Genomic DNA, 25,349 nt, shown 5'->3' with positions numbered 1-25,349 from the left:
CACTGCGTTACACATATACTCACTCTAAAAGTCACCATGTGGTGCATGGTGAGCGGTACCTCTTACCATTGCTAGTCATTCCCTTTTCTGTTCCACCTTTAAAGGGAGCGAGGTAAAAACAACTGTCTTATCAGACTGTTCCAATGCTGTTGCATAGGTACAGACAGGAAAATATTGTTAAATTTTATGACCAATTTCAATGTTATTTTTTGCTAATTTTGATGTTTTCTGCCAGTTTTGGTATTACGAGGGTTGAATGAAAAGTAATGCCTCTACCTTTGTTAATTGGGTTTGGATAGGAATATTTTAATAAATCAAATGCAAAAATAATCCTTAGAATGTGATGGTTAATTACCAATATTCACTTTTCCACATAATCACAAGCCAAGTGGATACATTTCTGCCAATAATGAAAAAGTTTTCTGAAGCTGTCACGGAAGAAGTTGACACTCTTGTTTCTGCAACCACAGTGTCTCAGTTCTCTCAACGTCTTCATCAGAAGCATAATGATGTCCCTGCAGATCATCTTTTATTATCGGGAACAGCTGGAAGTCAGACGGTGCTAAATCTGGACTGTATGGAGGATGCCATACAGTGGTGAGATTCAGTATCTGAAGTTCTGCTGTGCTAGCATGTGAAGTGCGTGATTTGTTAGCTGTTGTTTTCAGAGTTCGCAGCATTGTAATCTAACACTCTGAATTTTTTGTTGTTCCACGGTCAAGGAAATCAACATGGATAACACCATCTGCATCCCAGAACACTGTGTCCATGATTTTTCCAGCTGAGAGCTGTGTCTTGAATTTCTTTTTCTGGGGCGAGTCCTTGTGTCAATATTCCATAGACTGACATTTCATCTCTGGGTCATAATGGTGTCACCTTCATTCTCGTAACACGAAAGGAGTTCCTGGCAAATTTAAAGTCAGTGCGCTTTCGTTTCAGGAGTCGGCATCCGGGGTACCCTATATCTCTAATGTCAATCAGTTGTAGAATTTTGGAACATGTATTATGTTCGAGTATAATGACTTTTCTGGAGACTAGAAATCTACTCTGTAGGAATCAGCATGGGTTTCGAGAAAGATGGTCGTGTGAAACCCAGCTCGCGCTATTTGGCCACGAGACTCAGAGGGCCATAGACACGGGTTCAGAGGTAGATGCCATGCTTCTTGACTTCCGCAAGGTGTTTGATACAGTTCCCCACAGTCGTTTAATGAACAAAGTAAGAGCATATGGACTATCAGACCAATTGTGTGATTGGATTGAAGAGTTCCTAGATAACAGAACGCAGCATGTCATTCTCAATGGAGAGAAGTCTTCCGAAGTAAGAGTGATTTCAGGTGTGCCGCAGGGGAGTGTCATAGGACCGTTGCTATTCACAATATACATAAATGACCTTGTGGATGACATCTGAAGTTCACTGAGGCTTTTTGCAGATGATGCTGTAGTGTATCGAGATATTGTAACAATGGAAAATTGTACTGAAATGCAGGAGGATCTGCAGCGAATCGACGCATGGTGCAGGGAATGGCAATTCAATCTCAATGTAGACAAGTGTGATGTGCTGCAAATACATAGAATTATAGATCCCTTATCATTTAGCTACAAAATAGCAGGTCAGCAACTGGAAGCAGTTAATTCCATAAATTATCTGGGAGTACACATTAGGAGTGATTTAAAATGGAATGATCATATAACGTTGATCGTTGGTAAAGCAGATGCCAGACTGTGATTCAGTGGAAGAATCCTAAGGAAATGCAATCCAAAAACAAAGGAAGTAGGTTACAGTACGCTTGTTCGACCACGGCTTGAATACTGCTCAGCAGTGTGGCATCCGTACCAGATAGGGTTGATAGAAGAGATAGAGAAGATCCAATGGAGAGCAGTGCGCTTTGTTACAGGATCATTTAGTAATCACGAAAGCGTTACGGAGATGATAGATAAACTCCAGTGGAAGACTCTGCAGGAGAGACGCTCAGTAGCTCGGTACGGGCTTTTGTTGAAGTTTCGAGAACATACCTTCACCGAAGAGTCAAGCAGTATATTCCTCCCTCCTACATATATCTCGTGAAGAGACCATGAGGATAAAATCAGAGAGATTAGAGCCCACACAGAAGCATACCGACAATCCTTCTTTCCACGAACAATACGAGACTGGAATGGAAGGGAGAACCGATAGAGGTACTCAAGGTACCCTCCGCCACACACAGTCAGGTGGCTTGCGGAGTATGGATGTGGATGTAGATGCACAGATCTTCAGATAGCCAAGCAAAGCAATAATGTGACCCACACGTTCTTGTGAAATGCCAATTGTGCTTGCAATTTCTCTTTGAGTGATATGACGATTGTCCTGAATTGATCTGTCAACATTTTTCTTGTGAAACTTGGTGGTTGCTGTCACAGGACGTCCAACTCTTTGTCATGCAGGTCAGATGTTCCCGCCTCAACATCTTTAAATTGACTTACATCAACACAATCACCATAAGCTGCTTTCATTCTCTGACGTATCTCCTTTTGGGTGACACCTTCTGCTGTGAAGAATTCAGTAACTGCACATTGCTTAAATCACACTGGCCGACCGTTTGTGCGGGGTTCCATACTTTACTCTGTAACAATACAACCATTCAATGCTAAGGCTTCCCACCAACTGGAGCTGTTCAGAAGAGGCTGCGGAACAAGTGAGTACCTGCCGCTTACTGATGCTGCCAACTGTTGAAGAGTTACGAAGGTGGAGGCATTACTTTTCAGTAAACCTTCGTAGTTTCTGAAAACTTATTTTTGAAGTACCATATGTTCCTTGTGTTTTTCTTAGTTCATTGTTTTTCAGTCTTTTGTTCAGATGAAGATACACCCATCAACTACATTATACTTATTGACATCAAAGATCACATTTTCTACAGTATTAAAAAGAAGAAATAATGAATATTAAACCCATTAAATGCAGTCAGTTACAGGAAATTATTACTTTGCAACCATACAATGCCAAAAATTTTTTGAAAGCAAGCATTGTCATAATTTAAAAGTCTACTGCTGAGATGTTATGCCGTTCATCTGTCAACACTTAACAATAGTCTGAAACCAGCCACTAAGGGTCTCAAATTGAACACGGAAGACATACTGCCTTCAGCACAACACCAGACATTTGATAATGTTAACATATTGTACTGGTATGGAAACTTACTTTTCCACCAAATTATGGGAGGTTTAACAGTAAGGGAAAGGCAGTCACATACCTGTAGCAGAATCCATTCATCGAGCACAGAAATACATATCAGAAAACAGCATTCACACTAGCTCTTTTTTATAGCAAAACTATAAACTTTAATGCACACAACCACACACTCCCGTGGCCTCTCAAGATATTATCTTTGTGTCTCATAATGTTCGCCCTGCAGGACAACATAGTGGATTTTATTACTGAAAATGTCTTCAAACCACTCACATATCTTAGATCCTATTCTGTATGCTCAGACATTTGTTAAAAGTCTGCAGTGGGGTACTGTGTCAAACACTTTCCGGAAGTCTAGGAATGTGGAATCTGCCTGTTGTTCATCATCAGTGGTTCCCAAGATATCGTGAGAAAAGGTCAAACTGAGTTTCACACAAGTGGTGCTTTCTAAATCTGTGTTGATTTGTGCATAGAAATTTGTCCCTCTTGAGCAAATTGTATTATATTCAGACTTGGAATATGCTTAAGAACTCTGCATCAAATAGACATGTAAGGATATTGCTCAGTAATTTTGAGAGTCAATTCTTTTACCCTATATAGAGATGTCCTCACCATATAGATGCTAAGTTAGATACACATTGATGGGATGTGCAAAAGGAAGGTACAGTGGAGCCGAAGGTGAGTATTCCTGGAAGGCCAAGTGAGAGGGAAAGGATTGCTGTTAGAGGGAGATTGGAAACCCTCACTTCAGGCATGAAGGAAGCTACACTTTGCAAAGTTTAATCCAACAGAACATGTGATTCCTTTCTACCAGTGAGATCGAACTACTAATGTGTTGAACACTAATAAATGCTAACGTTTAAGTATTTGAAATGTTAAATTTTTTTACCAAACAAATTTTGGTCATTGGTATTTTCAAGTTAGGGAAACAAAACTGAAGTAACTGATTAAATTCACACATTTTTATACTCTTTTTCTACCACAAAAGAAACCATCTTTCACATTCTCTGATAACTAATTATTCAGAATTATTCTCACATAGAAGATGGAGTCATTCCCGTATCTTCATCACTCCCACCCTCCATCATTTCTCCTTCAGGAAACTGCAGTTGTGTGGCTACAAACTGGTCCTGCTGCTCTTAAATCTGATTTTGTAAGTGGCCCAGCTTCATATTGGATCACTTCTATTGCCTTACACTGGAGAATTTTTCCCTGCAGTTTGAGAATTAAGTAATGTCCCATTTTTGTGCATGTTTGTCATTGCATGAACATTAGTACAGATTTAACTCTTGTGATCTCGTGATTGTCATTTATATGCTAGAAGTGATCATGTTATTGAGAATGTGCAATTCTTGTTTATCCTTTCTTCCTGAAGGTTTTGAAAGTTAGGGTGAAAGAAAAGATAGTAGAAAATTAAGGTTGATTCTGTTTGTATGAATCTAAAATAGTATCATAGATAGTGTATGCTGAGTATATCAGGGTATGCTGAGTAAAATGAGGTCAAGTAATGTAAGAATTATGTACAATACATATAATTACGTTAAATTGTTTGTACTATTGATACACAAAAATATCAAAAACTATAATAACCTTCAGAACTTTTGATCCTATCATCTGTGACCTAATCTCTGGTGACCTATTTCATATTTTCCTCCCTTTGTTCTCACAACAAGCAGATCTCTCTCATCCTTGGGTATGACTGACCCACTCCTCCTCTCTAACTTTCCTCAAACAGATTCGTCTTCCTCCCCTTTTTTTCACTAGTGTATGCCTATTAATAGTGCTTAGGGCTGGTATTTGCCTTAGTGAGACAAAATTGTCTCGTTCTAATTTTATTAGCTTTGTCATGCAAATGTGTTTTGATACAATTAACGATGAAAAATTCTCCTTCTGTGCACAGGAATGGAACTAGGGATAAAGACTCACATCCCGAGGAAACTTTGGAGTAGGATGTAGAATGCAATAACATTATGTTTTAAGTTTTTGCAGCTCAAATTGCATTCCAGTTTTAAGCACATAGAATCAGTGGAGAATATTTCCCAGTTAATAATTTGGAAGTACCCACGAGACAAAGAAGATATTTCAAGGGTGAAGGAAAACGGAGAAAATAAAGTGAGAGGGAAATATAGTGGCATTTATTATGAGGTATAGTAGAAGCTGGGTGTGTGTAGTTCCACTGAGCGAGGTGGCGCAGTGGTTAGCACACTGGACTCGCATTAGGGAGGACGACGGTTCAATCCTGTCTCCGGCCATCCTGATTTAGGTTTTCCGTGATTTCCCTAAAATCGCTTCAGGCAAATGCCGGGATGGTTCCTTTGAAAGGGCACGGCCGATTTCCTTCCCCATCCTTCGCTCACCCGAGCTTGCGCTCTGTCTCTAATGACCTCGTTGTCGACGGGACGTTAAACACTAATCTCCTCCTCCTCCTCCTCCTCCTGTGTAATTCCAGGTTTCTCGTCCTTCCTGTAAGAGCCTGATAAACTATTGCAAATTATCTAACTTTGTGTGTCACTGGCCTTCCTGCACTCTCACATATTTGTGGATGTTGTATTTATCCACGCATTGTCCCTGATGAGAGTTATTGAGAATTTATCTCTTTTCTTAGGCTTAAAAGCTTACATGCTCTTATCTAAATGTTCTTCATGTTAAACTGCAGGGTGTCACAATGCATTGAAACTTGAGGTGATGTGATACGGTAATGAATACCTCCAAGAGGATTTTGAGTGAATTCATTGCTTAGGTCAGCCAGCCTGGTTTCATTTTTTTTTTTCTAATTTCCTGAGATCAGACAAGAAAATAGTTGATGATCCTCCTTGCGAAAGACTGTGACCAGTTTCCTCCTTGTCCTTTGTTTTGAGGAAACATATTACTTCATATAGCAAGTATTAGTCATAAACAAAAGTAAAGTTGGATGTTCCCAATTCTCTCAACATATACTATCTGCCAGACAAAGTAAGCAGCGCTCTTTAATACTGACTACAATAAAGTACCACTACTGGACACCATTGAGGATATCCAGAACGTCTTGGACAAAATTTTCACTTGGTATAATGGGTGACAGTTCAAATCAGATGTGTCCAATTTATATGTATGATGCACATAAACAACGTAAAAGCAGTCTTCAATATTCTCTTGCAAGGTCTTAGTGACTCCTTGATATATTTTCCACATCTGCTGATAACTTTGTAAAATAATGTGTAATAGAAGCAGCAAATAAAATCATTTGTAAGTCAAATAAAATCAAAATAAAAATTTATCCAGGAAATTCTCAAAGGAAAAAGTAATGCATCTCTGAAAAGAGAGCTTATAATTAAGTTTTCTAATCAAGTCTGGGGTTTTTAGGAAGCTGATGTAAGAGTTTGAAGGAATTTGGTAGTGTTAGTTTCATTATCTGCCTTTTTATTCATGCTAAAGGGTAGCAAATATTGGACAATTATACTGCAATCATGAAAAGGAAGCGACTTTCTCATGAATTACGTATAAATTAGGGGAATTAGCATTTCAGGCATACTGAAAAACAGTATTGTTGCCTTCCATTTTATACTTTCCGTAAGTACCATAAGGATAAGAGCAGAAGACATACTATGTCACTCCACTTTTATATCACACATTTTAGATCAAGAAAGCAAATAACTAATAATATTACAAAGCACTTGTTGCCATGATCTGTATTGCAGCTTGGATATTAATACACAGAATTTAATGTAACTGGATCTAAGAAATCACACAACCAACAGAAGTACTTTAGTGAGATCCTGAGACCTTCAGAGAATGTGTAATCTTTGTTTATGGTCCTTCTTCCACAGTAAGGAAAAGAAATAAAAAGGTTATACAAAGAAATAGTTCCACAAAATCCATACACTTACTCCCATATCACCGCAATGTTTTCACTATTCATTAACTATAAAAAAAGGATGTACTGTCATCCTGGCATTTTGAAGACTACTTCCTTCCCAGATGTTCTGAATATTAATTTAAATGTCCGAAATCAAGTTGACCTTCCATCAGAATCACATTATGACCATTTGTTACGTGCAACATTCACAGCTGTGCTTACAGTGCATACTACTTTGTCCTTTTGGCTTTTTCCCCTTGCCGCCTAACAAATTTTCTCTTGCAATTGAGTGTTTCATTAATTGCATTTAAGTTAGCCATGTATATGAAAATAGCTATATTATCAGAATCTGTACACCATCCAGCAGTTTCTGTTCATAAACATGGTTGCTTCTCTGCGTCAGACCTTCTCATATCTCTTCTAGTGGAGCTCTCTCTCTCCTGATGAAAACTACATGCATACCTACTTTTTCATCATGAACATACCTTAAAAATCCGTATTTGGTTTTGTATTCCAGTAGTCCTTTTGCCTTCCCCATTAGATCCCACATCTGCTGATACATGTCTGTGATATAAGGGCATGCTGGGAAGTAATACCTCCGAATTTTTTATGTGGAACCTTTTAAAGCATTTTAAATAAAACAAAGGTTAGTAATATTCTGCATCTGTATTCTTCATGTCTACATATTTATTTCTCGACATAGTTACCCTGGCAACAAACACATTAGTCCCAACGTTAGACTGATTTGATGATACTATCAATCTAGAATGTTTGACTTTGTTGAAAGAGCAACCACCTCATCTCTGCTTGTACCACTTAATCGCCATCCAAGTGAAGTCCTCAAAAGTGTTCTTTAAGTTTTGGAAATAAATGACAATTAAATGGGGCAAGTTGATACTAAATGGAGGATGATTGATGACTCGGTCCAAATTGTTGGATTGTTGCAGAAGTCACAGTGCTCGTGTGTGGTTTGGCGCTGTCATGTTGAAGGAGAGGGTGTTCCATGTGTGGATGAACTCTGTGAATTTTAATCTTGATTACAGCACACTGTTTCTCACACACTGACATAGTTACATTACACACAACCATGTTACATGCTACAATTCAGAGGCATGTAGCGGCAGAGGGCTGCAAATGTGTAGACACTGAGAATAAAGACGTAGAATGTTAGTAATGTTTGTTTAATTTAAAAAGCTTTAAGAGATATACACAAAAAACCTTTGAGGCATTGCTTTTAGCACACCCTCGTACATCACCATTATCGGCCACAGAGAATTAATTATTAAATATAAAGCTTGTCATTTGTTTTGTCATGTAAAATCCATTACTCGCTGTTTTCTTTCTTTGTTTTAAAATTCGTTTGGCGTCATGGTAACAAATTATAAATGGACTCGATGTAATGTGAATCTGTTTATAAAAAGTGTTTGTGTTATTCTTGTATATTCTTGTGTGTACACGAAGATGAAAGAAAAATTTGGATTTCCAAGGTCTTCATATTAAAATCTTTTGCTCTGTGCTACCACTTAATTGCGTGCGGGTATTCGTTAGTCAGCTTGGAATAGTCAAAATTTTTTTTCATTAAGTAAATATTGTACAAAGGAGATTGTTATGTTTCAAGCAAACCAGATGTGCAGAGAGAAAAATGAAACTGAATAAATCCTCTTTTGTTTTCCAGGGCCTTGAACACGCATTAACTGATCCAAACAAGCAATATCGTGACAAAGTAAATGCCCTGTTATCAGCGTGGGAACATGTCTGTGCACTGCTACAAAATTCCACTGCAGAAGTCAAAAATAGTATGATCCAATGGATAGTCAGGTCTGTTTCCAACATATTCATTGAGGCGTAGCAGATTGTATTGTTAACTGCTCTGTTTTATGGCATTATTTGTTATTTGTGTACTATGTTGCTGGTGGAAGATAATCTTTGCAGGTAATTTTTGACAACTGCCTTGCAGTGTGCGATAAATAAGCATCCTTAAAAATGTAGGGGCAGAGATGAAGAGTCAGATCCCAGACAAAAGTTGTGAAAAGGCAGGCTAGTTATGAGATATTATACCAGCCGTCAGTGTTATATTCATACTTTCTCTTTCGTTAATGCCATTATTTCAATCTTTTATATTTGGTTTTTACTTTCTATGTGTTTAATACTTTAATTTTGTTAATATTTTTCACTTATTTGTGGCCCTTTATCATGCACTTCCCTGTGTCTCATGAAATTGCATTGTATGTAAGAGCTAAATGTATGATTTGTTTAATTATCTCATTAATTTGGGCAATTTGCACTTTATTCCAGTTAGAAAAAGTAGATATATCCTGTCCAAGATTGATGAATATGAATAAAGCATATTCAATCTCATTTAATTGCGTGGTGTTTATGTTGAATTATCTTTATGCTGATTAAGTAACTCCTTCCTACCATCTTTAATAGAGTTAATTTTTCTAATAACAGTAAGTTTTATAATTTATTTTTTGAATAATTGGTTCTATTCATGCGCAGTAATCATTCATTAGTCATAAAAATAGGTAGTGCACATTTCGTGGTGCCATTTTGTACAGGTTTGCAAACACTTTCTTTAGTTAACTAAACTTTAGGTGTGGGTGCAGTTTATTTTGTGATATTGATTCCAGAGGTCTGAAAGTGTTTTTCTCCATCCAGCATTTATTAAACATATGTCATTTATTTTGGTGGACAATAGAATTCTTTATATTTTTATGTGAATTTAATTCTTTCATTGTTCTGTGGTATTTACAGAATGCTAATTCCACTGTCAAGAGTTGTTTACAGAACAATTGTCATACTTCGATTAAGCATTTTTCACAGGAGTGAAACTCCCATTTATGTAGGCCAGTAGCTATTGCTCCCCCTTATTTGTTCCATGTAATTACATTAATTTTATTGGATTGTTCTTTAATATGATAGCTGTTTGAAAAATTCATAGATAACCTAATGGTGCTAGTAATACGTTTAATACTGTATGCACCTTAGCAAAAGGCAGTGGTTTCCCTACTGGTTGCTCCTTCCTCTAAATAGATTATTATTATTATTATTATTATTACTGTTATTATCAGTAGTAGTGGTAGTAGTATTTGTTCTGCCCAGAAGACTAGTTCATTATGGCAAGTTGAGCAGTCTCCAGTCCTCCTGGTTTTCCTCGACCCTTTTTGTGTCATCAGTTAACTGCTACCTGTTTCTTCCTCTTGTTTCTTATCCCAGCGACCGTAACTTCTAGTTTCTTCGCACATAGTATCCTAACTATTTGTCCCCAGTATTTCTTTTCTCATTCATCCTGTGTAACAAAACTTCATTCCCTATTATACATGTCCATTACACTCTTCCTGTTCTTCTCCAGATACACATCTCATAATCCTCTTCGTATGTATACACCGCAATGTCCTTGTTATGGAGCAATACAGGGTAATGCTCCATACAAAACTCTTCTGTAATGTATTCCTTGTCTGTTTATTTAATAGTTCGTAGAAAATACTACTACTGTAAAACATTTCTTCCACAATAGCCACCCTTGTTTTCATGTCTTGATTTCGTGCCATCTTACTAGTTATTTTACATACTAGATACCTGACTCTTATCAACTTCTTCAGTTAACTGATCTCAAATTTTCATTTTTATTTTCTTTGAGTGCCTAATAAAAATAGTTGGCTTAGCCTTTTGAACATTTTATTGTCATTCTATCTTCCTTGTAGCTGCTGTTCATTTCTTTTAACATATTGTTTATTGACTTTTCATTTGCATGTAGTAATAAAATGTTGTCAGCAAATCTTATACATTTCTCTATCTATTGTCACAACACTCTTTTTTAACTGAATTATCTAAATAGATATTAAATCTTTCTAATGTCTCATTTCCTACCTTTACTTTTACTTGTGATGTTGTGCTTATTAGTCGCCTTTTTTCCAATTAACTCCAATCTGCTCCAGGATAGCCAAAAGTTTAGCCCATCAAACTTTGTCAAAGACTTTTCCTACAAGTCAGCAAAAATGACACGAACTTTTTTCGAGGTATCACTTTCAAAATATTTGTAACAGTCCAGTTCCACCTCTTGTACCTTTCACCCTACTGAAGCTGAACTGTTCTTCATCCCATTCCCTCTCAACTTTTGATTGCAATCGTCTATCCATTATTTGTAGTAGCATTTTTGCCGAATGTGATCTCAGGCTTGTTGTTGTTGTTGTGGTCTTCAGTCCTGAGACTGGTTTGATGCAGCTCTCCATGCTACTCTATCCTGTGCAAGCTTCTTCTTCTCCCAGTACCTACTGCAACCTACATCCTTCTGAATCTGCTTAGTGTATTGATCTCTTGGTCTCCCTCTACGATTTTTACCCTCCACGCTGCCCTCCAATGCTAAATTTGTGATCCCTTGATGCCTCAAAACATGTCCTACCAACCGATCCCTTCTTCTAGTCAAGTTGTGCCACAAACTTCTCTTCTCCCCAATCCTATTCAATACCTCCTCATTAGTTACGTGATCTACCCACCTTATCTTCAGCATTCTTCTGTAGCACCACATTTCGAAAGCTTCTATTCTATTCTTGTCCAAACTGGTTATCGTCCATGTTTCACTTCCATACATGGCTACACTCCATACAAATACTTTCAGAAACGACTTCCTGACACTTAAATCTATACTCGATGTTAACAAATTTCTCTTCTTCAGAAACACTTTCCTTGCCATTGCCAGTCTACATTTTATATTCTCTCTACTTCGACCATCATCAGTTATTTTACTCCCTAAATAGCAAAACTCATCTACTACTGTAAGTGTCTCATTTCCTAATCTAATCCCCTCAGCATCACCCAATTTAATTTGACTACATTCCATTATCCTCGTTTTGCTTTTGTTGATGTTCATCTTATATCCTCCTTTCAAGACACTGTCCATTCCGTTCAACTGCTCTTCCAAGTCCTTTGCTGTCTCTGACAGAATTACAATGTCATCGGCAAACCTCAAAGTTTTTACTACTTCTCCATGAATTTTAATACCTACTCCGAATTTTTCTTTTGTTTCCTTTACTGCTTGCTCAATATACAGATTGAATAACATCGGGGAGAGGCTACAACCCTGTCTCACTCCTTTCCCAACCACTGCTTCCCTTTCATGCCCCTCGACTCTTATAACTGCCATCTGGTTTCTGTACAAATTGTAAATAGCCTTTCGCTCCCTGTATTTTACCCCTGCCACCTTCAGAATTTGAAAGAGAGTATTCCAGTTAACGTTGTCAAAAGCTTTCTCTAAGTCTACAAATGCTAGAAACGTAGGTTTGCCTTTTCTTAATCTTTCTTCTAAGATAAGTCGCAAGGTTAGTATTGCCTCACGTGTTCCAACATTTCTACGGAATCCAAACTGATCTTCCCCGAGGTCTGCTTCTACCAGTTTTTCCATTCGTCTGTAAAGAATTCGCGTTAGTATTTTGCAGCTGTGACTTATTAAACTGATAGTTCGGTAATTTTCACACCTGTCAACACCTGCTTTCTTTGGGATTGGAATTATTATATTCTTCTTGAAGTCTTGAGGGTATTTTGCCTGTCTCATACATCTTGCTCACCAGATGGTAGAGTTTTGTCATGACTGGCTCTCCCAAGGCCATCAGTAGTTCTAATGGAATGTTGTCTACTCCCGGGGCCTTGTTTCGACTCAGGTCTTTCAGTGCTCTGTCAAACTCTTCACGCAGTATCTTATCTCCCATTTAATCTTCATCTACATCCTCTTCCATTTCCATAATATTGTCCTCAAGTACATCGCCCTTGTATAAACCCTCTATATACTCCTTCCACCTTTCTGCCTTCCCTTATTTGCTTAGAACTGGGTTGCCATCTGAGCTCTTGATATTCATACAAGTGGTTTTCTTCTCTCCAAAGGTCTCTTTAATTTTCCTGTAGGCAGTATCTATCTTACCCCTAGTGAGACAAGCCTCTACATCCTTACATTTGTCCACTAGCCATCCCTGCTTAGCCATTTTGCACTTTCTGTCGATCTCATTTTTGAGACGTTTGTATTCCTTTTTGCCTGCTTCATTTACTGCATTTTTATATTTTCTCCTTTCATCACTTAAATTCAATATTTCTTCTGTTACCCAAGGATTTCTATTAGCCCTCGTCTTTTTACCTACTTGATCCTCTGCTGCCTTCACTACTTCATCCCTCAGAGCTACCCATTCTTCTTCTACTGTATTTCTTTCCCCCATTCCTGTCAATTGTTCCCTTATGCTCTCCCTGAAACTCTCTACAACCTCTGGTTCTTTCAGTTTATCCAGGTCCCATCTCCTTAAATTCCCACCTTTTTGCAGTTTCTTCAGTTTCAATCTGCAGTTCATAACCAATAGATTGTGGTCAGAATCCACATCTGCCCCTGGAAATGTCTTACAATTTAAAACCTGGTTCCTAAATCTCTGTCTTACCATTATGTAATCTATCTGATACCTATTAGTATCTCCAGGATTCTTCCAGGTATACAACCTTCTTTTATGATTCTTGAACCAAGTGTTAGCTATGATTAAGTTATGCTCTGCGCAAAATTCTACAAGGCGGCTTCCTCTTTCATTTCTTCCCCCCAATCCATATTCACCTACTATGTTTCCTTCTCTCCCTTTTCCTACTGACGAATTCCAGTCACCCATGACTATTAAATTTTCATCTCCCTTCACTACCTGAATAATTTCTTTTATCTCGTCATACATTTCATCAATTTCTTCATCATCTGCAGAGCTAGTTGGCATATAAACTTGTACTACTTTAGTAGGCATGGGCTTTGTGTCTATCTTGGCCACAATAATGCGTTCACTATGCTGTTTGTAGTAGCTAACCCGCACTCCTATTTTTTTATTCATTATTAAACCTACTCCTGCATTACCCCTATCTGATTTTGTATTTATAACCCTGTAATCACCTGACCAAAAGTCTTGTTCCTCCTGCCACCGAACTTCACTAATTCCCACTATATCTAACTTTAACCTATCCATTTCCCTTTTTAAATTTTCTAACCTACCTGCCCGATTAAGGGGTCTGACATTCCACGCTCCGATCCGTAGAATGCCAGTTTTCTTTCTCCTGATAACGACGTCCTCTTGAGTAGTCCCCGCCCGGAGATCTGAATGGGGGACTATTTTACCTCCGGAATATTTTACCCAAGAGGACGCCATCATCATTTAATCATACAGTAAAGCTGCATGTCCTCGGGAAAAATTACGGCTGTAGTTTCCCCTTGCTTTCAGCCGTTCGCAGTACCAGCACAGCAAGGCCGTTTTGGTTAATGTTACAAGGTCAGATCAGTCAATCATCCAGACTGTTGCCCCTGCAACTACTGAAAAGGCTGCTGCCCCTCTTCAGGAACCACATGTTTGTCTGGCCTCTCAACAGATACCCCTCTGTTGTGGTTGCACCTACGGTACGGCCATCTGTATCGCTGAGGCACGCAAGCCTCCCCACCAACGGCAAGGTCCATGGTTCATGGGGGAAGATCTCAGGCTTATTGTCCTATATTCTGTATATTTCATGCCATTAATTTTCATTAGTACTTGCTGCATTATCGTATTTGTGTAGTCATCTGCCCACTACTCATCTCTGTGATAAATGTTACTGCACAGTTACAGTATTTTTACCTTCCCTTGGCTTGAGCCTTTGATTCCATCTGCACAAGTTGCTTCTCCACAGTTCCTTTTCATTGGTGCCGGCTCAACTTCTTTGTAATGATTTGAAATCATTTGTCTTCTTTGAACAGTTCTTTGTCATCCTGTATTTACTAAGCATCTGGAGGACTTTTTGCAGCATAAAATTCTTCTAAGTACCTGTCCCAGTCATTCATTATTTCATTAACATTCTCATCTTTTATCATCCACATAGTATTCCCCTTTTGCTTTCTGAAGTTCAAGTTATTTATGTCACAGTATGTCACATCATTCCTCCCTTGCTTTGTAGTTTTTAAATTTCTTCACAGTTCTGTTGTAGCCATTCTGCTCTAATTTTATCAGCTTCAAATTTGGTTAAGAACTCGTGTGTTGCAGAAGGTGTTTTAATATTTCTTTTTATTCCCCCCCCCCCCCCCCCCCCCGCCCACTCATATTATTCATCATTTCACAGTTACCTATGGTTTCTTAATGTAACTCTTCTCCTGAAGACCATTTATTTCGTGTGCTGCTTCGTACATACCCAAGTATAAGATGACCCTGGATAGAAGACTTCCCCCCTCCACCCACATTGATGTATAGGCTCCTGGGGAAAATTTATTTTTAAGCTAATCTGACTAGTCAAAATTACAAACTGTTTTATTGTTACCAAGTATCTCCCTTATCCATTGTAAGCTTACACCATTTATTGTCTACATTTGACAATAAAAGGGGAAATAAAATGAAATGCTTTTCCTTACTTCGTATTTTCACTTCCTTTTTTGCTTGCAATTTCTATGTTATCAATATTTTTAATCAGCAGCAGGACTATCTTGCACATCACTATCTTCATTTGTAAGCCTACTGGAATTTTTTCCTTCATTATGTCACCTTCTGGCCCACTTGAGATTCTGCACCAGACAGTTAGGATCCACTGGCCCAACATGGGTACTGAGAATTTCTTAACTTCTCATCTGTAGTGGTTGAAGAAGCCACTCAGTATGAAGCTGTCACAGGTGATCCTTAAAAGGTCTGTTCACAACAATGCTGATTACTTGAAGTTGAGGTCAACCACCAGGCATTATAACTAGGTCTGTGTTATTTGCTATCAGATCCTTAACCTTCTGGGTGAGGTGTCCTCTGAAAGAATCCAGCACCAACATTTTCCTTCTGTTAAGCAAAGAGCCTGGTGTTCTGTTCCAAACCACCTTCAGTCAATCTTCAGGTCATATGTCGTCCATCCTTTCTTTTTTATTTTTTAATATATATGTAAAAGTAAGCCCTGCAGACAGTTTTTGTTTCGGTATTTTTTTTTTTTCCTGTGAGGAATCTTATAAGGGGCCGAAGGAGCTTTCTTCCATCTGCCAGTGCACCCAGTATTACTGTTATTCTGACCTTTCCATTGCCAGAAATCCTTATATGAATGCTTTTCATGCCTGTCACCTTGACAGTAACATTTGACTGCATATCGAAATAAACAGACATTTGATAGATGTTGCCTCTATGCCCTAGCAGATATTTTGGATTATATGATGCTAAGCTGCAAGTAGTTTTTCATCATATACCATGAGAAGCTGCTGAGGTGGCACAGTTTTGCATCATAATGTAAGCCCTGTTGTCTTCTTCATCCTCACACATCAATCTTATCTCGAAGCTTTCATTGCATTTCTCTTCCATGTACTGAACAACTTGGTGCTCCAAATTGTATAACCTCCCCTGCTATGGTCCCTTGAAAGTTTGGTGTGTGGAACAGGCATTCTTTAATTTATTCTTCATCTTGACGCCATCTACGAACATTCACTTCAGTGACACCAATTTTTTTTTCCTGCTGCACAGTTGTTTGTGACCTGTGCTTCATGAGTCGCCATTAACTTAAAACTAGCATTCTACTGTCTGCATGAACAAGTTGGGAACTGCGAACTTGCAGACCCATGTTTCTCAACTGAGTCATAGCTGTATTTTGCATCCATTGTTAGTTTACATTTCTTACAGCACTGACAATACGAGCATACTGAGTAACAACAATGTTGTGTTCTCGTGGTGCACTACAGCTGAATTAGCAGAAATTGTACAACGTAGGATTAACATTGTAGCAAACCTTGAAAATTAACAATGTGGTAGAGCAGTGGCAGCTTTAGGGGCTCCAAACACGAGTGATGGAAATAGTGACATATTAGGAAAAAAACAGCCAAATATTTTTGACAAGCAAGGATATAAATGTCATTGCTGATCATGAGCTGTGATATTGGGTTCTTGTCTAATCACAGTTTGTGAAGGCTTAGCATTGCTTTTTACAATAGTGTTTACGTTGAGGTGATAAAAGTCGTGGGATACCTCCTAATATTGTGTCAGACCTCTTTTTGCCAAGTTTAGTGCAGCAACTTGATGTGGCATAGACTAAATAAGTGTTGGAAGTCCCCTGGAGAAATATTGAGCCATGATGGCTCTATAGCTGTCCATAATTGCAAAAGTGTTGCCAGTGCAGGATTTCATGCACAGACTAACCTCTCAATTATGTCCCATAAATGTTCGATAGGATTCATGTCAGGCAATCTGGGCAGCCAAATCATTTGCTCAAACCGTCCAGAATGTTCTTCAAACTAGGCGTGAAAAATTCCATCATTGTACAGGAACACGAAATCCATTTATGGCTGAAAATGGTCTCAAAGTAACCGAACGTAATCATTTCCATTCAATGATCAGTTCATTTGGGCTGGAGGACCCAATCCGTACCATGTACACACAGCTCACACCATTATAGAGCCATAAGGTTGCAGAGTGCATTGTTGACAACTTTAGTCGATATCTCTGTGGGGTCTGCACCACACTAGAACCCGACCATCAACCCATATCAACTGAAATTGGGACTCATCTGACCAGGCCATGGTTTTCCAGTCACCTCGTGTTCAACTGATATTGTCACAAGCCCAGGAGAGGCGCTGTAGGTGATGTCATGCTGCCAGCAAAGGCAGTTATGTCAGTTGTCTGCTGCCATAGCCAATTAATGGCAAATTTCACCACACTGCCCTATCAGATACATTCATCATATGTCCCACATTGATTACTGTGCTTATTTCATGCGGTGTTGCTTGTCTGTTAGCTCTGACAACTCCAAGCAAATGTCACTGGCACTCTGCCGTTAAGTGAAGGCTGTTGGCCACTGCATTGTCCATGGTGAGAGGTAATGAGTGAAATTTTGTATTCTCAACACACTCTTGATGCTGTTCCTCTCAGAATATTGAATTCCATAACAATTTTCGAAGTGGACTGTCCCATGTGTCTAGCTTCAACTATCATTCTGTGTTCAGAGTTAATTCCTGTTGTGCTGCGGCCATAATCGTGTTTGAAACCGTTTTAAATGAATAACCTAAGTACAAATGACAGCTCTTGTCAGTGCACTGTCCTTTCATACCTTGTGCAGGTAATGCTACCGCCATCTGTATATGTTCATATTGCTATCTCATGACTTTTGTCACCTCATTGTATGTGTTAATTTGAGACATTAACTTCGTTTGTGTCATCATATTGTCTGCTAATGCTGTATGAATCTTGAAGGTATTTTAAATCCATCTTTGCAGCTACAAGATGATGTGCATTTTGTCACCAAACGTGTTTTGTTTGATTGAAACAAAAAATCATCCATGGTATGTAGTTAAAGATATTTACAATGTGGCCTGCTTTTTAAATCAAAAAGCAGTTCATTACGAAAGATGCTGATTTTACTTATTGTGTTTTATGTCCAATTTTTGTTCATGTCAGGAAACAACAGCTGCTTCCACATTTTTTAGCTATTCCTTCATTTGGTACTGTTGATTCCAGCCTTCCACCACATTGCTTTGTGGTGCTGTGTTTGGGTTGGGTTTTACATCAAGAAATGTTTAGTTCTGTAAAGAATGTGGGATTAGGCCAGTAACAACATGCCAAACAAAGGAATACCTCAAAAATGTGCAAGCAGATGTTTACTGATGTGAGCGAAAATCTGACATAAAATACCATAAGTAAAATCAACATCTTTTGGAGCAAACTGTTGTTCAATTTAGGAAGCAAGTGATATTGTAAATCTTTCATTGCAGATCACTGGTAATGTTTTATTTCAATAAAATAAAACACGTTGGGTGACAAAATATGCGTTTTGTTGCAGTTGCAGAGACTGATTTAAAATACCTTCAATATGAGATGTTAAGGGTCTGTATTATACATACTGCTTGTGTAATATTCTATGAAACAGTTACATGAAAAGATGGTGTCTCCTGTTCAGTGATTAGCCATCACAAGCAAATCAAGCAGCTGGCATCTTGATTTCATGGCTTATGAAGCTAACATATGTCATACTGAAAGGTTTTTGTATTTATACTTGCATATTATGAAACTATGCAGTTCCAATGATACACCACATTAAACATCTCTCAAAAACACATTGTTTTTAGTACAGTTTGTTGTGCTAAACTGACAGGAAGTGCTGCTTTGGTATATAAAACCTATATCTAATTGATTACTCAACGTAAAAACAGTGGCATCAGCATCAGTTGTTTAATCTGGGAATGTGGGATGACTGTATTTTTTGAATGACAAATTTGAGAAAAAACCTCATCATGTAATCGAGTAAATACAGTGCAGTTTTTCAATGAAATCCAATTGTTACTGCTGTCTTATACGTAACTCATTTCTCATAGATTTCTTTTTTTCTTTTCCATTTACTTTCCTCACTTATTCCTTTTTTAAGTCGTTTCACATTAAATTTTTTTTCAGCTCAATAATTATTTTTCCTACTAAAGGACACTGTCTGAATTGATATCGGCTCCTCGTAATGTCTCAGCATTTTTCAAACCAATTGGACCATTGAAAGTATGTGTTGTCCTGTATTGTCCATACAGAGTTTTTCCAGTAATTAAGCAGTTTCTTTTCCTAATCCATAGTTTCCCATAATCTTTCATCATGGCTTTCACATACTACTGCATTCCAGTTACTCAGTACTAATAACCATGCCCACATTATTTATGTGTCTTATTATATCCTCTGTCTTCTCATAGTTTTCATTTACTTCATTAGGCTGTCTGCTGTTTGGCAAGTATGTTAGTATTACCACAAGATTTTTCTTCTTTCCTTTGATTTTCACTGCTATCAACCTTTCATGTACATATCTCACTGATGTCATTTTTTCATTGACGTGTAGGTCTAATGTTTTGCCAACAGCACAAATTCCTTTACATTTTCCTCCTTAGTCAAATACTCTGAATTTGTGACTTATCTATTCTCCATTCTGTTCCCATCATATTTCAGAGATTCCCATTATATCCACTCTCATTTCCTCCTCCACATTCTCCAACTTCTCCACTTGCCAGAGGGTCTTAATATCCCCTGTTCTTCTTCTTAATCATGATTTCTTCCCTATTTTGATGGGTTGTTCCTCAGCATCTCCCACCCAGACATCTGAATGGCAATATATTTTATGTCCAGAATTAATTTTTACTGTGGAGTTAACAGTTTTCCAGCTGGTACATTTACGGGCGGCTGTGGCACCCAAATGCCTTTTAACACCAAACACTTGTGTTCTTTGAACAGATTGAATGTCATAGAAAACTTGGCAAGAAAGAAAAGAGGTATAGGGAGATTGCAAAGAAAATAGTGTGGGTGTAGATTTTGGTAGATGGTTTGAGCTTGAGTGAACGGGAGAGACGGAAAAGATACAACAAGATAAAGAAATGGAGACTTGGATAGAGGTGTGCATACATTTGGACAATTAGGGCTGTGTGCAAATGTGGCAGGGAAGATGTGTTTGTTGCGTAAGTTTGGAGGAGAGTGCATGTCTATGAAGGCGGAGGATATGCTGTGGCAGAGGTAAGGTTCAGTGTTCGCATCAGTTCAGTTTTAGTCACAGAGTTGTGTGACAGGAAAGTTTTTCTACTGCAGGGATCAGAAGAAAGAGAATAGATCTTTGACAGTACAGCAAGATTGAATTTGCGTATAGGGCTGAAGGTGAGACTGTGGAAAGGACATTCTGCAGGATTGAGTTTCTTAGTGCATAGACTGACAGCTGTGTTTTGCATATGTTTATATTCTGGGCTTCTACGATGTTGGGAGGGAGTTTTAGGGGGTCAATACATGTTGAAGAGGCAGCAGTAGGAAGTGGTGATGTGATATGTGGTGTACTCTTCCATTTGCTAGAGAGCAGGTACTTCAGTTTAGGAAATACAGTATAAGACGGAAGACACCAGGTGTAATAGTATAAAACTGGACTTTCCCTATAGATGGTGCTAGCTGCCATCTGCTTACTGTAATGGCTGTCAACTGATGTCGGAACACAGTAACCCAAGTTTCATACATCGGTATCTCTTTCAAACCTGTAAAAATGTTGAGTTTTGTGCCTACTACGAAGTACGATTTGTGGACAGCATTGGTTTTCTGTTATCATGTGAAGAAAACTGCTGAAGAATTGCATCGAATGCTTGACAAAGCTTTTGGTGAACACGTACTTGGGAAAATAGTGTTTCGAGTGGTTCAAAAAATTCAGAAGTGATGATTTTGACATGAGAAATGACAAGCACAGGAAACCACTGAAAAAGTCCAAAGACAACGGATTGCAGGTCTTATTGGATGAAGATGATACTCAAACTCAATAGGAACTCACAGAACAATTAAATGTGACACAGAAAGCCATTTCTTTTCAGTTGAAAGCTATGGGAAAGATGCAGAAAGTGGGAAAATGGGTTCCTCATGAACTGAATGAAAGATAGCAAGCAAATCGAAAGACCACTTGTGAAATGCTGCTCGCCAGATGCAAAAGAAAGTTTTTTCTCCATCGAATAGTGGCAGGTGATGAAAAATGGATATATTTTGAGAACCCTAAACATTGTAAATCATGGGTGAATCCAGACAAACCATAGACATCCACTGCAAAACCAAATCACTTTGGAAAGATGACAGTGCTCTGTGTTTGGTGGGATCAGAAGGGTTTCGTCTATTATGAGCTGCTAAAACCTGGTGAAAATGTGAACACTGATCTCCACCAACAGCAAATGATCGATTTAAATCAAGCATTATGTGAAAAATGATGGGAATACAGAAAAAGGCAACACAAAGTCATATTGCTACATCATAACGCCCTATCACACACAGTTAAACGGATTGGGGAAACGATTGAGGCGTTCAGTTGTGAAGTACTAGGGCATGTGGTTTATTCTCCAGACTTGGCTTCATTCAATTATCACTGGGACACACTGTCACTGAAAAACACTTCAATTCATATGAAAATGGCTCGCCGACTGGTTCACTTCAAAAGAAGAACTACTGTTGGCTTCTTTTATGTATAAATAGCAATGGTGATTATTGTGAATAAAATATTGTTTATCAGTTTCAGACAACAGTCGTGTAATTATTGCAACCAAATTCCAGTTTCATAAGTCTACACCTGGTAAACATAAATAGGTATGTGGAAAACTGAAAGGGATGGGAAATGGAAATTGCACTGTGGGCTGTAGGATAGCTTGTAATGTGAGAATATTTGACAGTATGTTTGTATTGATCCATCCAGTGTATGAAATATCTTACACCACATATATCCTCAACCCCTTGCCACATAGGGCATATCCCTGTGAAAAGCCCAGTTGCAAGACCAGTCCTGTGCATCCGCCCAAAACATAGTGTTTCAGTATCTATGAGGGCATGTCCTACCTCATCAGAGTTGTACCATATGTCAGCTGTGGTGACTTTTGCACATGCTTTTATACGGCCATAACCATCAACCTGCTATCCACCTGAATGAATGGTTACCACCAGATGGTATCAAGATCGAAGTTGACCACAGCATCAAAGCATAACCACTGAGTGCAACATACTCATCTTCATTTGCTGTTTCATAGAATATGCTAATTGGGTCGTTCCTCACTCCTCTTTGCTATGATGCTGTCACCCCTCTTTGCTATGATGCTGCAATTCTTTTGACATCAATCTCTGCTGGGCCTTGTCCCACACCCATCTATATTCATTTGGATTGTTAGGGTAGATGGAAGGGGAAGGGGTTGGGGTGGCAGGACAAGTCACTCAACACCATGACTAGAAGGACTCATTTATTTTGAAGTAGAAGGGAGGCAAAGCAAAAGATGTTGGTGAGAATATAAATAAAAATGGAGAAACAAAAAATAGAAGAAATGTGGGAGAGCAGTAAATAAGTAAATGATAAACTGTACATTTTTAAAAAAAATTCACGCATTTACTGTTCTCTTTTCTTCTTCTTCTTCTTCTTCTTCTTCTTCTTATAATACTACTCTACTTGTACTTCTCTGTCTACACAGTTCTTGTATAATCTCTGAATGGAAGCTGGCACAGTGCTTACATTGCTCCCTCTACTCTTCCCTTTTTCTGGGCACCAAATCTCTTCTTTTCTCAGGGGGCCAGAAAACAGTTCGAATACATACTAGGGCTCTTATTATTTGTTGCAGCTCTGAATGAAAGAAGGGATGGTATAGGCTGATCATCTTGTGATGAGTGCATGTTGCCATGTTTTTTATTTCTTAGAGATGGCTAACTTAATCTCTCATTCACTATATCAATGGTTGATGGTCCCCCCCCCCCCCTATCCCTACCCACAGTAGTTGTAGTTCTTTAGATTAGCTCTTTAACGGGCTACCATGGTCATATCAACACATTCCCACTCAAAAGGAGAAAGGACTGTAGATGGAAATTATATTTTGGGCATTTACATCAAATTCAAATTGTGTATACCATATTCTTTATTTAAAAATTGTTAGCCTAGTCCTCCATAAAACTTCATTTTCTCCAGCAGATCATGAATGAGGCAGAAAGCTAAATCTGTTTCTGACAATGAGCACCTGGTTTCTGAGTTCAGATATCTGGAAATGATATTCCATAAGAATGCCTGTAATGAATAATATGACTAGGGTGATCTGACTATAGCATTCCTTCCTTTCTTGGAAGCTACAGAAAATAAAGCACAGTCCTAGTCAGCCACCATATTGAATCTATTTTCTGACCACACTACTAAATTAGAGATGATGTGCTCAGAAAAAGACATCCTTCGTCCCAGTGCTTCTGGGATTTATAAAATGCTTTGTTCATGGGGTAATAGTTACATTGCTCAATCAAGAAGAAAAAATTTCAGAACAATGTAGAGAATAATGACGCCTCATCAAATAGTGTTATTTTGCCAAATCTGTTGTTGCGGCACACAATCTCATGAGCACACTCATGGTTATGTTCGTTGAAATAGAAATCATATCCCATACATATACATATTGGGATCTGAACATCAAATAAGCCATTAATGTCAAAATTTACGATAACTACTCTGAGACAGCGGCTATACTCTTAGTGGTGTGGTACGTGAAAACAGATGCTTGATGCTGAAAGACCACAGAGAAATGTAACAAGATGAGCATCACTACCAGTGATCCTCCATAATAAACAGAATCTCAGGTAGCATGTGGAAGTTCTGTAGCTTTGTGACAACCCCATGACATAATTCGCCCAATTAAACAAAGTAGCTTATTTCCTACAGATCTGACATGGCAAGAAATCAGTGTAGCATTTATCAAGAATGTCTTCATGAAAAACTGCATTCTCATGCCCCAGCTGGTCATAAGTTACACATAGAGTGCTCCTGCTCTTAGTAACTAAAACAGTTGACAGTAGTTATTAATACGTGTAAAATACTGAAATAGTTTGTCTACTAAACAGTGACAGGCAATGAGTGGAAACTGTTTGCAGGATTAGTTAATAGATTAGCAAAAAGGATTTGAGGGTTGTTTTCCTAATATGTATGAAACAACACAGTCTCCTATCTGACATACATTTCTCACACTAAGTCCCAGGTTACTGCAGTTTGTATCTCGGGACAATCTGTCACATCTACAGCATGTGTGGCAAACTTCTCATTAAACAGAAACAGGTATAATAAATATGGGCAAATTGATTTAGAAATGTACAACATTCTCATAGCTATTGCTGCAAACGATAAAGAGTACTGTAATAAAATTCTATATTGAGCAAAATGGCACACTGCTAAGACACTGGACTCTCATTCAGAAGAATTTTGGTTCAACTAACCCTCCAGCCATGCAAATTCATGTTTTTCGTGGTTTCATTAGCTCGATCAAGGCAAAGGATAGGGTGGTTCCTCTGATACTGATATGGTAGATTCTCATCCCAACTCTAGCTTGTGTTCCGTCTCTAATGACTTCTTTGCCAATGGGACATTAAGCTCTCATCTCCCTTCCACATGTATTAAAATAGTTGTATATACAGATCACATCTCCAGTAATACAGAATCAACTATGGAACATCAAAAACATGTTGAAAATATGATCTGTAAGTTAAGTTCTGGACAATCGTTTGTAGGGACCTGAAAAATTCACATTTGTAATAAATGTGAACATAGGTGAAAATTTCAGCCCAAACTGCAAAAAACATGAAATTGCCTTAAAAATGCTTTTTTGTAGCAAGCTGGCACAGTGGTTAGCACACTGAATTCACATTCAGGTCGACAACAACTCAAACCTGCATCCAGCCATCCAGATTTAGTCTTTCCACAATTTCCCTAAATCGTTACAGGCAAATTCTGGGATGGTTCCTTGGAAAAGGAAAATTTAGAAATTTGTGATAAGTTCTGTGGGACCAAACTGCTGAAGTCATCACCCTAGGCCACACTGGTTAATCTAACTTAAACTGACTTACGCTAAGGACAGAACAAAAACACACACACACACACACACACACA

The 25,349-nt window shown here is 38.3% G+C and overlaps 1 protein-coding gene across 1 annotated transcript in view; it reads left to right on the top strand.

The window, feature by feature from the left end:
* LOC126249266 (serine-rich adhesin for platelets-like) overlaps positions 1-25,349 on the top strand; it is a 197,090-nt gene that overhangs the window by 107,962 nt on the left and 63,779 nt on the right. Inside the window, exon 2 of the mRNA XM_049950920.1 lies at positions 8,674-8,816. Coding sequence (XP_049806877.1) covers positions 8,674-8,816 — 143 coding nt within the window. The remainder of the gene's footprint in view (positions 1-8,673; positions 8,817-25,349) is intronic.

The sequence above is a fragment of the Schistocerca nitens genome, chromosome 3 (genome assembly GCF_023898315.1).
Source record: "Schistocerca nitens isolate TAMUIC-IGC-003100 chromosome 3, iqSchNite1.1, whole genome shotgun sequence".
In the NCBI taxonomy this organism is placed as follows: domain Eukaryota; kingdom Metazoa; phylum Arthropoda; class Insecta; order Orthoptera; family Acrididae; genus Schistocerca; species Schistocerca nitens.
This window is presented reverse-complemented; position numbering and strand designations above follow the sequence as displayed.